Here is a 15,883-nt window from a genome sequence, read left to right as displayed (position 1 = left end):
TAAGAATTATTTTTTTCTTGGCAATTGACCACTGTATGATTATGAAATGCTCTTCTTTACCTTTCATATGTTTCTTTTGCTTTGAACTACTGTAAGCTTTATGCATGCAAATAATACAATTCTGTATGATTTTCAAAATTTCGTAATTCTATCACTCCAAAGGTGGTAGAATAGAGATATAAACATGAACACAAATATGGATATGGAAATGGATATAGATTTATGCACAGACTATAAGATTTAGCCACTTTATAATTTACCAGGGTGTGCTTAGAGGATAAATTAAAGCATATACTAGGAAAATGAGATTACAGACATATCTGTGCTTTCACACGAAATGTATTTCACAGTATAGGACTTATGATGAAGCATACATGTACAAGTTTTTGTTTGACACACTTCTTTTCAGTTATTTTGGATATATATCCAAGAATTGGCTTGCTGAGTTATAAGGCAATTCTAAGTTTACCTTTTTTGAGGAGCCACAAATTATTTTTCATAGTAGTAAAGTGCTTTTGGATTGTATACTTATAGAATATGTGTTATCTTGGACTTTGTAATTCAGAATTAGCCTCAATCTAGTCTTTAAAAAGATAATAAAAACTGGGCAGATAATTTAAACTAATTCAATAATAATCTATTACCTCTTATGATCTAGGATGATCCCAATTGAAGATAATTAATAAAAGAAAAAAAAAAACAGACAAAAGTTCAGCCCTAGGTAGGTCTTGCTTTATTAAGTGCATGTAGAAAATCTGGCTGTAAAGAGAATGTGTACAGACAACTTGTATTTGTCCCATTGTCTCATCAACTACACTCACAAATTCGAAAGTATATTCCCAAGGGGAGATTTTCACACAGGGAGCATAAATGAAGGCTTTTGATAAGGGTAGAAGTAAATGATGGGCAAGTTTGCAATCCATTAGCGGTTAACATTGTTTGTCTCAGGAAGGATTTAGTAAATGTTAGGTACTTTTGTCATTTTCTCCTGAGTTGTCACTATCCTTCTTCCATCTTCTTCTCAGGCAAAAATGTTTTCTACAATGCTAGAGTCTGCCCTCATTGTTCCTGAAATTTAGCTTTGAGCTTCTCCACTTCATTTGGTATCTTTCATGTCTAATAGAGCTAAGCTTCACCATGTCACTTGTCCCCTCAGAACTCAGCTTCAGAATCTTTCCATTTTCATGGTTTTAGGTTCTAGCAAAATAAAGAAAATAAGTTGTGGCTTACATTATAAATTGGAAATTCTGAGTTTCTTAAGTAAGTTCCAGATCTAACTGGAGTTTGTCATTTTTTCTGTGTGTAGATCACATCTCATAGCTACTGATTTTATAGTCTCCATGTTGCATTGTGATGTGTGTCTCCTCGGGTCCACTTGAACTTACTTTTCAGCAAGCTTTTTCCAGCATTCCAGCAATCTGGAGCCACACAGTAATTTCTCTCGTGCTACAAAAAGGTCCTGTTCTCTTCCTGTCATGTTTGTTTTGTGAAAGGACGTTGGATTAGGTTCACTGTAAGTGCCGAAAACAAAACAGTAGATTAGCTCCGTGATTTCACCAACTCAGTTTCCTTCTATATTGTTAATTTGCCCTCTTCATCTGCTGGCTTTTATCTCTTGTACAAGACATCTGCAGAAGCTCTGGTGGTCATGACTACATGTCAGCTAATAGGAAAGAGTGGTGAAATGAAGAGTGTGATCCCACCCTGATTTCTAAGGACAGTGCTGGAAGGCACATACATTTATGCTTGTAGTTCACTTTACAGCTTGGGTACATAGCCATACCTAGCTGCATTGGTGATTGGGAAATATATTTACTTCAGTTAAAATAGAGTATTTTTTTCTCTCAGTTAAAATTAAGTATATTTTTGGGATCCCTGGGTGGCGCAGCGGTTTGGCGCCTGCCTTTGGCCCGGGGCGCGATCCTGGAGACCCGGGATCGAATCCCACGTCGGGCTCCCGGTGCATGGAGCCTGCTTCTCCCTCTGCCTGTGTCTCTGCCTCTCTCTCTCTCTCTCTGTGTGACTATCATAAATAAATAAAAATTAAAAAAAAAAATTAAGTATATTTTTAAAGAAGGCAAAGTTGGATATTAGGGAACAACTGGCTCCATGTATCCCAAGAACGGATGAACAGACAGCTTATCTCCTACATGTCAGTTTTCAAAGCTTGCTCACCTGTTTAATGGGCATGAGGTCAAATGCATTACTAATTGCAAATTATGGCTTTCTTTTTTATTTGGGTAAGTGATAACGAGTCAAAGGATGTGTAAGGTCATGCTTATGGGGTATGAGGTGGGGGACTGTGGTGGTGAAGGGAATCCTGTTCTAGAATCAGGTAGTAGGCATATGCTTATTTGATTTTGGCCACATACCCTTTTGGAATAGAAGTCACTCCTCCCTGAGTAAATTCCTTTTTTGAAGAGAAAATGTAGTAGAAATGTTTGGGTGAGAGTGCAAATCTCTTTGCTGTTCTTGATTTTTATGAAGAGTCAATTGAGAGAAATTATTATTATTATTATTTTATTATTATTATTAAAGGTTTTACTTATTTATTCATGCGAGACACAGAGAGAGAAGCAGAGACATAGGCAGAGGGAGAAGCAAAACTCCATCCCAGGACCTCAGGATCATGACCTGGGTCGAAGGCAGATGCTTAACCATTGAGCCACCCAGGTGCTCCAATTTAAAGAAATTAATCCAGCTGCAGTAAAAAGGATGCAGATTGAACTTTAAGGATGACTTTTGGCCTCTGAAGACTTTTAGTGATGTCTTAAGAAAACAGAAAGTGATTTTGGCATCTCTTATGATGGCTGCATTCTTTTTTTTTTTTTTTTTTAACTTATTCACACACACAGAGAGAGAGAGAGAAAGGCAGAGACACAGGCAGAGGGAGAAGCAGTCTCCTCACAGGAAGCCCAATATGGGACTTGATCCCCAAACTGGGATCACACCCTGAGCCAAAGGCAGGCACCCAACCACTGGGCCCCCCAGGCGTCCCTGTATTTTTTCTTTCTTGTCATGGCTTTGGTTTTGGTATTACGGTAATGCTGACCTCATAGAATATATTAGGAAGTATTTGTTCTGCTTCTATTTTCTGTAAGAGATTGTAGAGAATCGGTACAATTTCTTCAATAAATGTTTGGTAGAATTCACAACTGAAATCATCTAGGTCTAGTGTACTTACTCCAATGGCATCAGCAGTGATGGTCCCTCTTCTGAGATTGGCAATTTGTGTCTTCTCTCTTTTTTGTCTGTGTAAAGCAGGCTAGAGGTTTATCACTTTCACGACTTTATTTTAAAGAATCAGCATTTGGTTTCATTGTTTTTCTCTACTGATTTCTTGTCTTCAATTTCATTGATTTCTGCTGTAATTTTTATTATTTCTTTTATTCTATTGATTTGGAATTTAATTTGTTCTTCTTAAAATTTATTTATTCTATTATTATTATTATTATTATTATTATTGTTATTATTAGTTAATATAATCTCCACTCCCCAACATGAGCCTCAAACTCATGACCCCAAGATCAAAAGCTGCATTTCCTCCACCAACTGGGCCACCCAGGTGCCCCAAATCTAATTTGTTCCTTATTCTCTAGTTTCCTAAAGTGGAAGCTTAGATTATTGATTTCAGGTCATTCTTCTTTTCTAAATTTTGTGTTCAATGCTATAAATTTCCCTTGAAACACTGCTGTTTCTACATCTCACAAGTTTCAATAAGCTGTATTTTCTTTTCCATTTATTTCGAAGTATCTAAAAATTTCTCTTAAGATTTCTTTGATTTATGTGTTATTTAGAAATGTATTGTTTAATCTCCAAGTACTTGAGAGGTTTTCCAGCTATCTTTTTGTTATTAGTTTCTAGTTTAATTGCACTGTGGTCAGAGAGCACACTTTGTGTAATTTCTATTCATTTAAGATTGTTAAGGTATGTTTTATGGCCCAGAATGTGATTTTTCTTTTTTTTAGATTTTAATTATTTATTTGAGAGAGAGAGTGTGGGTGCACAAAAGAGAGAGTATGAGCAGAGAGAGGGGCAGAGGGGGAGAGAGAAGTAAATTCACTACTAGGCAGGGAGCCCAACACAGAACTCAAGCCCAGGACCCTAGAATCCTGACCTGAGCTGAAGGCAGATGCTTAACCAACTGAGCCACCCAGGCGCCCCTAGAATGTGATTTCTCTGGGTGAATATTCCATGTGAGCTTGTAAAGTATGTGTACTCTTATTTTTAGATGACATAGTCTATAGACATTAATTAGATCCAGGTGTTTGACGGTGCTGTTCAGATTAATTATATCCTTACTGATTTTCTATCTTCTCCATCTGTTCACTTCTGATAAGGGATGTTGAAATCTCCAAATATAATAGTGGATTCATCTATTTCTCCTTGCAGCTCTATCAGCTTTTACAACATGTATTTTGTGGCTTTTTTGGTTAAAAACTTTAGTCTAACTGTTGTTAGGTACACACATATCAGGAATTAAGTTTTCTTAGAGAATTGACTCTTCTACCATTATAAAATGCTTTCTTTGCTCTCAAGTCCACTTTGTCTGATATAGAATATTTGTGAGAGTATATACATATTAGAAAAAAAATCCAGAAACAACCAAATGCCATTGACAGAAGGATAAATGATTTGTAGTGTATTTACACAATGGAACAGTACACCTAAATGAAAATGAGTGAATAACAGCTATACAATACAACTTGCACAAATCTCATAATAGAATATTGACTGACCAAAACAGTCCTAGAAAACAACAAATAGGGATCCCTGGGTGGCTCAGTGGTTTAGGGCCTGCCTTCGGCCCATGGCATGATCCTGGAGACCTGGGATCAAGTCCCACATCAGGCTCCCTGTGTGGAGCCTGCTTCTCCTGTCTCTGCTTCTCTCTCTCTCTCTCATAAATAAATAAAATCTTGAAAAAAAACCAAATAGTAATATATCTTTTCTATGAAGTTCAAAAGTCATCAGAACTAAAATGTATATTGCTTGGCACAGATATTCTACATTTCATGGATTGTAAGACGCAAGCTGAGGAAAAATTTTTGAAAGAGAAACACTGGAATGACAAACCAGAAATGAATAAAAATAGTTCCCTCTAGTGGAGATGGTGGTAGTTTGGAATCCTGGTGAAAGGTTTTGGAATAAAAGCAAATCCATGAGTATATATGTTTTACATAATTGCCACCTTGAAAGTACGTATTTTTCATGTTTGAAAAAAATTAGATCATAAAAGGAAAAAAGGAAGCCTTAAAAATAGGAAAAAAGGAAACAAATGAACTTGAACATATGTCCATTTGATAACATAATCTCAGAGAAAAAAAGAATTATTCCAAGTGAGGTTTGAACACAGAACTCTGTTCATCTTTAGTGAGATATAGATTAAGGATTTTTAAAAAAGAATGAATTTGGGAACTACAAATGAACCTTTTCCCTCTGTTAATAGTTTTATTTTTAGGAGTGATACTGGTATTGTAATTTTGAAAGTATTTTATGTTTTTTTTAAGATAAAGCAAGTCAGTAAATATCTTAAAGTTTTTTAGTGTTGAAGAGCTATAAACACAAAATCATGCCAAATCATGTTAAATCTGAGTTGGATATTACCAATATAAATTCAAGTTAAAAAATATATACATATATTCTGCACACTGAAAGAATTTAAAAGCAAGACATTCTAGCAGTGAAACTTGCTGGAGCTCAGATTTATGTATTTACATACTTTTCTCCACTCTAGGGAATTAGGGCTCTTCGGAGAAATGGTTGAATATGGACCGGGGCTGGGAAAGGATAAGGTGGGCTCATCATTTCTGGATGTACCAAAGAGAAGCAAGCACCAAAGACTATTGGGGTGATATCAAAGACAGAGAGGGGGGAAGCCCGGGTGGCCCAGCGGTTTAGCACCGTCTTCAGTCCTGGGCGTGATCCTGGAGACCCGGGATCGAGTCCTACATCGGGCTCCCTGCATGGAGCCTGCTTCTCCCTCTGCCTGTGTCTCTGCCTCTCTCTCTCTCTCTCTTTCTCTCTCTGTCTCTCATGAATAAATAAATAAAATCTTAAAAAAAAAAAAAGACACAGAAGTCAACTTGCTCAAGCTGCCACTGGTAAAATTTGGGGCAATTTGATTATCAAAAAGATTAGTGATTATAAAAACTTTAAAGAAATACAACTTTACAAGTCCAAAGTTACAAAGTTATTAGAAAAAAAGAGTAGGGGGGGTTGACTGGGTGATGGGCACTGAGAGGGGCACTTGATGGGATGAGCACTGGGTGTATTCTATATGTTGACAAATTGAACACCAATAAAAAATAAATTTATATAAAAAATTAAAACCACAAAAAAAAAAGAAAAAAGAAAAAAAGAGCAGAAAAGATTTACAGATGACCATTGCAGACAGTTATTATATAAGATACAACAGAAATTGGTAGTTTATGAAAGATAATTAAATTCTCATTCTGCCTTTGGCAAGGAACGACAGTTTATGTCCACTTGATGAGAGATGACTCTTCTTGATGGAGGATGCAGGCGATTCATGTAAGAATTACAATATAACCATTTTGAAACTCCCATTAAATAATCAATTTGGGTGAATATCACAGTGCTTGTGAAACCTCTACTTCCAAATATATTGGGCAACGAGATAATTTGCACTCTGCCAAAATATCACCCCAGGGAGAAGTTTATATCAATGTGATCTAGGAACTACCATTTTTTTAAAAAAGATTTTATTTATTTATTTTAGAGACATAGGAGAGAGAGCACAAGTGTGTGAAGGGCAGAGGGGGAGGGAGAGACAAGTAGACTCTGCACTGATCAAAGGGCCCGACGTGGGGCTTGATCTCAAGACCCTGAGATCATGACCTGAGCCAAAATCAAGAGTCACATGCTTAACTGACTGAGCCACCCAGGCACCCCTAGGAACTACCTACCGTCTTAATGAAATAATCAAATTGGCATGTACTAATACATGTTTTGTTTTGTTTAGTTTTTTATTTTATATATAGAGAGAGTACAAGCAGGGGGAGAGGGAGATGGAGAAGCAGACTCCCTATTGAGCAGGGCTCCCAATGCAGGGCTCCATCCTAGGACTCCCGGATTATGACCCCAGCCGAAGGCAGACTCTTCCAGATGCCCCTCTCATTGTTAAGCAAGTATAAGGGAGAAGTTATATAATATAATCCCAACTTTTCAGAAAAAAAATACCCCGTCTATACATGTTTACAAATATGAGCATGTGTGTGGGGGGTATGTGTGTATGTGTGCATGTGATTGTGTTTGGATAAGCGAGTGTGAATCTGAATAAAGAAATTTACACACAAGTTGTTAATAAGGATACCTGAAAGGCAAGAGAAGGTGATGTTAGGGAGGAGAAAAAAGAGAATGGAAAAAGATGTATTTTCTAGAAAAGTATTAAATTTTATTATATAAGCTAAACAAAATCTCTAGATCAATGAGATAATGGCAATAATCAAAAATAATTAATTTACCCAATGCCTTGACTGTTAAATAATTTTAAAATTTAATTTCTCTCAATGTTACATTAAGATTAAATAGAGGCTTGGGAGATATACAAAAGACTCAAATCAGCTTTCCAGATGTCTGAGATAAAGAATTCACTGGATGAAGTTAATAATAGATTAGACATTTCAGAAGAAAAAGTTAGTAAATTCAAAGCCATAGAGGAAGAAACTGTTGAATGTCAAGCAGAAAAAAAAAAAAAAAGGAATTTTAAAAATAAAAATAAGACCGGTGAGCTGTGGGACATCAGTCACCCTAATATGTGGGTAACTGGATTCGTTGATGGAGGGGAGAGAAATGAAACAATAAATAGTTGAAGAAATAATGGCCAAGCTGTTCCAAATTTAAATAAAACTGTGAATCTATATGTCCAAGAAGTTTAACAGACTCTAAGCACAATGATAATGAAAGAAGGTATTAACTGGGAGGACATGACAACCCTAAACATTTGTGCATCTACTAAGAGAGCTTCAAAATACATGAGGCAAAAAACTGATAGTCAGCAAAGATAAACTGACAAATCCACAGTTACAGTCTTGGTCTCAAAACTCTTCATTCAGTAATTGACAGAACACTTAGAAAATTGCCAAGGATAATGGCAGACTTGAACAACACTATCAACCAACCAACTTGACCTAATTAACGATTACAACAGAAAAGAATGTACATGCTTCTCAAATACACATGGAACATTCACCAAGATGCCATTCATTAAGTGGAGATGAGGTCATACTATGTAGAGTGGATCCTTAATCCATTATGACCAGTGCTCATAGAGAAGAGAAGACACATAGAGAGACACATATGATGAAAGAGGAGGAAACCAAGTAGTCAAAAACCATGAAGGGCACTGAATATTTGATTATAAATTCTAGCTGACATTTATAGAACACAGCATCCAACTATTGCAGAACACAGGCTTTTCGTGTGTACACGGAACATTCACCAAAATAAGCCATGTCTCAAAAAATCTCAAAAGACTGAAAAACTACACAATCTGTTCTCTGACTGCAATGGAATTAAACTAAAAATCAACAACTAAGAGATACCCAGAAATTTCCAATGGATTTGGAAATGAAGAGTAACCTGTAGGTAAAAGGAAAATTTACAATGGATCTTAGATGGTATTTGAACTAAACAAAAGGGTATGTACTATAGGATTCCACTTATATGATGTGTAAGAATAGGGAATCTAGTGGAAGTTGGAAAAATGATGGTGGGGAAGTACTGATTGGAAATAGTATAAGGACATTCTTTGGGTTGATGGAAATGTTCGTATCCTGACGTGGGAGGTGCAAATTAAGATAGAATGCGAAACCGGTTCTATTTAATAACTGCTTCCAACCCATCACTTCTAGGTTTGCTAGCTGCAATGTTCTACAGCCACATGGTGGCAGTGTTGTAGAACTGACCAAAATTCTCCCTGAAACTTAAGTTCCTGTTCTCTCTAGTTCAGATCTTTAGTTTCAGGTTGTCTTCCGCTCTCCTTTAAGTGATTTATGGGCTCTTTTGTGACACAGCGTGAACAATATCCTAAGGTGAGGACCTCACATTGGTCAGAGGCAAAGCTGTGCTATGACAAAGAATATCCTTATAGGCCGTGTTCCTTCCCTGGTCCTTCATGCCACTTCAGCTCCCTTCCTAAGGTCTACTTCTTGGGCACCTGAGGCTCTTAGGCTGTCAAATTCAATGACCTGAGCCTAATTTGCCTTTACTGGGCAAAGGGCATTTACAGGAAAATTCAAAAGATAAAGGCGTATCATCCCCCTGTTATGTAATTTATATTTCCAGAAGTAAAGTTTGGAAATGGGTTAAATGCTTGTCAATTGGGAATAAAAAGTGCTTTATTCTGTTTAAGCCAGGAGAATAGGTACAAAATGGAGTTGCTTATGCTAAGCTCCATATCACCCAAACCAAGATGTAATGTAAGTCCAGTTTTAGGGCTCCCAGAAATGGAACCAATCAGGAATCAGCTGACCAGCACTGGTTAGGTAATTTGTCTGATAGACCCCTGCCATCTCCCAAAGGACAGTAAGCTTGCATAATTAATGGGCTTTTTTGCTTTGTACAACTTCCTTGTTCCTGCTCCATTCTGCCTATGCAAATCTTTCACTTTCTGTTGCCACTTGGAGTTCTTTTGTATTTGCTAAATTGGATGCTGCCCAATTCAGTGTTTGCTTAAATAAGTCTTAAAGTGTTTAATATGTCTCAGTTTATCTTTTAATGGTCCTTTTTCAGTCATCATTAACAAGAATGCACTAGATCTATATTGGAGGACTTGGGGGATTTTCAAGCTCTGTCGTTATGTAAGAAAAGCAAAATGCAGGGAAGTGTACAAGCTCAACAATGATTGAGCTTCCCTGTATGTGTATTTGTATAGGATTATACAGACATAAAGAAAAGTGGGGAGGGCAGCCCGGGTGGCTCAGCGGATTAGCCCCACCTTTAGCCCAGGGCCTGATCCTGGAGACCCGGGATCAGTCCCCCCTTGGGCTCCCTGCATGGAGCCTGCTTCTCCCTCTGCCTGTGTCTCTGCGTCTCTCTCTCTCTCTGTGTCTCTATGAATAAATAAATAAAATCTTAAAAAGAAAAGAAAAGTGTGGAAAGGTACATACCAGGCTGTTAATACTGTTTACTTGGGATGAGATGGGAGTACCAGGAAAATCAGTTAAAAAGACCTTCACCAAAAAGACTCAGGTTAACAACAGCATGGATAATACTTTAATTCCATTTACTTAAATTATATATTCTGTGTGGATGTGTGTGTGTACACACATATATATACATCAATCTATGTATAAATAAATCTAGTTTTTCTTTTCTTTTTAAAGATTTTATTTTTATTTATTCATGAGAATACACAGAGAGGAGAGAGAGGCAGAGACACAGGCAGAGGGAGAAGCAGGCTCCATGCAGGGAGCCCGATGCGGGACTTGATCCGGGTTCCCGAGGATCATGCCCTGGGCTGAAGGTGGCGCTAAAACACTGAGCCACCCGGGCTGCTTTTCTTATGTTTTCTGCCTTTTATACTATGTCTAGACCTTGCCCACACTAAAATTATAAAAGTATTTTATTGCTATTTCTTCTGGATAGCTTTGCTTTATTTTATACTTTTGTCCTTAGTCCATCTGAAATTTATTTCCATATGAGTTGTGTGGTAGGGATTGAATAAAATTTTATTTTCTCAGTCAGTTGCCTGAGAAGATATCCTCTTTTTTTTTTTTTTTTAAGATTTATTTATTTATTCATGAGAGACACAGGCTGAGAGAGAGAGAGGCAGAGACATAGGCAGAGGGAGAAGCAGGCTCCTCACAGGGAGCCTGATGTGGAACTTGATCCTGGATCCCAGGATCACGAGCTGAGCTGACGGCAGACGCCCATCTGCTGAGCCACCCAGGCGTCCCTATCCTCTAACTTTCTAAAAGGAGCTGTAGTGTATTGGCAGGCTGAGTCTCAGTGGCAAAGCAGTGTTGAGTATGGATTCAGAACATGATTGTGAAGCTGCCTTATGGCACTGGAAGGGTAGGGATCAAGATCTCTGAAGATTGCAATGGTAGGGCAGGGCCAGTGTGACATGTGGCTGTAGCTGCTCTCACCTGTGCGACCCCTATTGTACATGGAGGTTCCTACCATCTCTGATCTTCCCAAGATGGGTAGAGGTTAACAGATTTTTTAAATTATATTTTCAATATTATTTTTTTAAAGATTTTATTTATTTATGATAGTCATAGAGAGAGAGAGAGAGAGAGGCAGAGACACAGGCAGAGGGAGAAGCAGGCTCCATGCAGGGAGCCCGATGTGGGATTCAATCCTGAGTCTCCAGGATCGTGCCCCGGGCCAAAGGCAGGGGCTAAACCGCTGCGCCACCCAGGGATCCCTATTTTCAATATTATTTTTACTAGTTTTCTCTCTAGCTCTTTATAGTCCCTTTTCTCAGAAATTGAGAGAGAGTGACATGTTTCCTTGGCTTCAGGGAGAGTGGCCCACTGCAGTGGTTCTTCTCTATTAGCAAGCAATCATATCTATAGCCAAGGCTGTTATGACTTCCAGCCCTTTCCATCTCACTATCTGGCCAAGGCACACTTCTCAGAAGTCAGAAACAGTAATGCTTACCTCCTCCTTTTGTTTGATTCTTTATCTCAATGCTCAAAGTTTTCATTACCATTTATTTCAGGATCCCCCAGGGCTGAAAGGACTCCAAAGTCTGCCTTATAACACTGGATCTCCTAGAGAGAGAGATTGCAGATTCTCCCAGACATCTTCTATCCTCTTTGCTCTACAGGTAAGAGAGAAAAATGACTGATACAATTTCTGGCTAAATAACGATAATTTTTTAAATAATAAGTTTATCTTTTATTGGTGTTCAATTTGCCAACATATAGAATAACACCCAGTGCTCATCCCGTCAAGTGTCCCCCTCAGTGCCCGTCACCCAGTCACCCCCACCCCCCCGCCCTCCTCCCTTCCACCACCCCTAGTTCGTTTCCTAGAGTTAGGAGTCTTTATGTTCTGTCTCCCTTTCTGATATTTCCTACCCATTTCTTCTCCCTTCCCTTCTATTCCCTTTCACTATTATTTATATTCCCCAAATGAATGAGAACATATAATGTTTGTCCTTGTCCAATTGTGTCATTTCACTCAGCATAATACCCTCCAGTTCCATCCACGTTGAAGCAAATGGTGGGTATTTGTCGTTTCTAATGGCTGAGGAATATTCCATCGTATACATAACCACATCTTCTTTATCCATTCATCTTTCAATGGACACCGAGGCTCCTTTCACAGTGTGGCTATTGTGGACATTGCTGCTACAAACATCGGGGTGCAGGTGTCCCGGCGTTTCATTGTCTGTATCTTTGGGGTAAATCCCCAACAGTGCAATTGCTGGGTCTAGGGCAGGTCTATTTTTAACTCTTTGAGGAACCTCCACACTGTTTTCCAGAGTGACTGCACCATTTCACATTCCCACCAACAATGTAAGAGGGTTGGTTCCCTTTTCTCCGCATCCTCTCCAACATTTGTGGTTTCCTGCCTTGTTAATTTTCCCCATTCTCACTGGTGTGAGGTGGTATCTCATTGTGGTTTTGATTTGTGTTTCCCTGATGGCCAGTGATGCGGAGCATTTTCTAATGTGCGTGTTGGCCATGTCTATGTCTTCCTCTGTGAGATTTCTGTTCATGCCTTTTGCCCATTTCATGATTGGATTGTTTGTTTCTTTGGTGTTGAGATTAAGAAGTTCTTTATAGATCTTGGAAACTAGCCCTTTATCTGATACGTCCTTTGCAAATATCTTCTCTCATTCTGTAGGTTGTCTTTTAGTTTTGTTGACTGTATCCTTTGCTGTGCAAAAGCTTCTTATCTTAATGAAGTCCCAATAGTTCATTTTTGCTTTTGTTTCTTTTGCCTTCGTGGATGTATGTTGCAAGAAGGTACTGTGGCCAAGTTCAAAAAGGGTGTTGCCTGTGTTCTCCTCTAGGATTTTGATGGAATCTTGTCTCACATTTAGATCTTTCATCCATTTTGAGTTTATCTTTGTGTATGGTGCAAGAGAGTGGTCTAGTTTCATTCTTCTGCATGTGGATGTCCAATTTTCCCAGCACCATTTATTGAAGAGACTGTCTTTCTTCCAGTGGATAGTCTTTCCTCCTTTATCGAATATTAGTTGACCATAAAGTTCAGGGTCCACTTCTGGGTTTAAATAACGATAATATAAAGAAATTCCTGGGAATGTCTTTTGTTATGCCAAAAAGCTGGGACTCTCCTTTGTTATACCAAAGACAGAACAAGAAAAACTAAAAGAAGGAGTGTCAAGTGATAGTAAAGATCTGATTTCATTCCAAACTAGAATCAGAATATAAAACATGTTCAAAAAAGGGACATCTCAGTGGCTCAGTGGTTGAGCATCTGCCTTTGGCTCAGGGTGTGATCCCAGGGCCCTGGGATCAAGGCCTGCATCAGGCTCCTTGTATGAAGCCTGCTTCTCCCTCTGCCTATGTCTCTACCTCTCTCTGTGTGTCTCTCATGAAAAAAAAAATATTAAAGAAACAGTAAAATAGAAAGAAAACTCTCAATGGATGGTAGAAAGCCATTTTTGTTGTTATAGAACAAAATAGGTACATCTTTAGAATCCATTAAAACAACGCTGAGACAGGATAGATGGGATCACATGGTTGGTTATAATGAGAGGAAACTGTTTAAAAGGAATGAGAAGTTCTCAAAAATGCAAATCTGATCATGTAATCACAAATGGTTTGATACAGAAAGCAAGAGGGTACTTGGAGAACTTGGTGTTTGTTAGGGAATTATTCGGGTAAGTTCTTGAATGAATATGTATGAAACGAAGACAGAAGAGGGCTACAAGGGCATGGCATACATCTTGAAGAGTAACAACAGGGATGATAAATTCTAAATGTAATGAAGTCTTTTTTTTTTTTTTTTAAGGCTATGGTGGTTTTACCAAAGAATCAAAGACATGGGGATCCCTGGGTGGCGCAGCGGTTTGGCGCCTGCCTTTGGCCCGGGGCACGATCCTGGAGACCCGGGATCGAATCCCACATCGGGCTCCCAGTGCATGGAGCCTGCTTCTTCCTCCACCTGTGTCTCTGCCTCTCTCTCTCTCTCTCTGTGACTATCATAAATAAAAAAATTTAAAAAAAATAATAAAAGTTTAAAAAAAAAAAAAAAAAAAAAAAAAAAAAAGAATCAAAGACATGTTTACAGGTATTAAAATGATGAAGAAAGGGATGTGTTTGCACTAGGAACTCAGGGATTAATGTTCATGGCTTGATGGGTGTTATGGGTTGAAATGCGTCCGCCCAAAATATATGTTGAAGTCCTTCCTAACTGCCAATAATTTAAAATAAAATCCCATTTGGAAATATGATCATTGCAGATCTACTTAGTTAAGCTAAGTTCATACTATGTAGAGTGGTCCCTTAATCCAATATGATTGGTGTTCTTAAAAGAAGAAGAGATGAGAGAGACGTTCAGGAAGGAGAATTCCACATGAAGACACTGACACATGAGGGGAGGATGTGACAATGGAAGCAAGGATCAGAAATGAAAGAGGAAATAGTATAACTGATACCACAGGAATACAAAAGATCATAAGAGACTGCTATGAACAGTTATATGCTAACAAATGGGACAATGTAGAAGAAATGGATAATTTCTTAGACACATACAACCTGCCAAGACTAAATCATGAAAAAAGAAAAATATGAACAAATTACTAGTACAGAGATTGAATCAGTTATCAAAAATCTCCCAACAAACAAAAGTCCAGGACCAGATGGCTTCATTGCTGAATTCTACCAAACATTTAAATAAAAATTAGTATCAATCCTTCTCAAAAAATAGAAGAGGAGGGAACACTTCCAAACTCATTTTATGAAGCCAGCATTACCCTGATTCCAAAACCAGATAAGGGCAGCACAAAGAAAAGAAAACGACGAGCCAATATCCCTGATAAACACAGATGCATAAATCTTCAACAAAATGTTAGTAAGCCAAATCCAACAATACATTAAAGGGATGATATACACCATAACCGGTGGGATTTATTCCAAGGATGTTTCAACAATTAAAAATCAATGTGATGTGGCACATTAACAAAATGAAGGATAAAAATCATATGATCATCTCAATAGATCAGAAAAAGCATTTGACAAAATTTAACACCCATTTATAAGAAAAAGTCTCAACACAGTAGCTATAAAGGGGACATATCTCAACATAATAAAGTCCATAGCCAACATCATATTCAGTGGGGGAAATCTCTCGGATCAGAAACAAGACAAGGATGCCCACTCTCACCACTTATATTCAAAATAGTACTGGAAATTCTATCCCAGGCAATTAGGCAGGAAAAAGCAAAGGCATCCAGATGAGAAAGGAAGAAGCAAAATTATTGCCATTTGTAGATGACACAGTATTTTATATAGATAATCCTGAAGACTTCATTGAAAAACTGTTAGAACTAACACATAGGTTAGGGAGGGGGCACGATGGTGGAGGAGTAGGGTCCCCAAGTCACCTGGCTCCACCAACTCACCTAGAAAACTTTCAAAACATCCTGAAAACCATGCATTCGGCCTGAGATCTAAAGAGAGAACAGCTGGAATGCTGCAGTGAGAACAGTTCGGGCTTCTATCAAGGTAGGAAGACGGAAAAATAAATAAATAAAAAAGCCTCCAAGGGGGAGGGGCCCCCGTGAGGAGCCGGGCTAAGGCCACAGGAGAGTCCCCAGGACAGGAAAGCCCAGGCCTGGAAAAGCAGGAACTTTACCAACCATCCTGGATGGACAGGCACTTGCAGGGAGCTCAGGCAGGATCCCGGGAGGGGCTGGGATGCCCCCAGGCTCCTG

General features: G+C 38.4%; 2 protein-coding genes across 4 annotated transcripts in view; one reads left to right on the top strand and one right to left on the bottom strand.

The window, feature by feature from the left end:
• Positions 1-15,883, bottom strand: part of LOC140599622 (uncharacterized) — a 122,379-nt gene that overhangs the window by 42,231 nt on the left and 64,265 nt on the right. Inside the window, exons 1-3 of one of the 3 annotated variants that reach the window (XM_072762997.1) lie at positions 11,632-11,770; positions 3,185-3,251; positions 1,386-1,511 (exon numbers count right to left, since the gene is read on the bottom strand). In XM_072762997.1, the coding sequence (XP_072619098.1) occupies positions 1,386-1,511; positions 3,185-3,251; positions 11,632-11,683 (245 nt within the window). In that variant the 5' untranslated portion in view covers positions 11,684-11,770. Of the gene's footprint in view, positions 1-710; positions 3,252-11,631; positions 11,795-15,883 lie in introns of those variants that run through there. The other 2 variants (XR_012002477.1, XR_012002476.1) reach the window with 2 other exon arrangements.
• LOC140599520 (uncharacterized) overlaps positions 1-15,883 on the top strand; it is a 35,897-nt gene that overhangs the window by 8,733 nt on the left and 11,281 nt on the right. The window contains exon 2 of the mRNA XM_072762671.1: positions 11,693-11,800. Within this exon, the coding sequence (XP_072618772.1) occupies positions 11,693-11,800 (108 nt within the window). The remainder of the gene's footprint in view (positions 1-11,692; positions 11,801-15,883) is intronic.

This window comes from Vulpes vulpes, chromosome 7 (assembly GCF_048418805.1).
Source record: "Vulpes vulpes isolate BD-2025 chromosome 7, VulVul3, whole genome shotgun sequence".
Lineage (NCBI taxonomy): Eukaryota > Metazoa > Chordata > Mammalia > Carnivora > Canidae > Vulpes > Vulpes vulpes.
The sequence above is the reverse complement of the archived record's forward strand: the minus strand, read 5'-3'. Positions and strand labels throughout refer to the sequence as shown.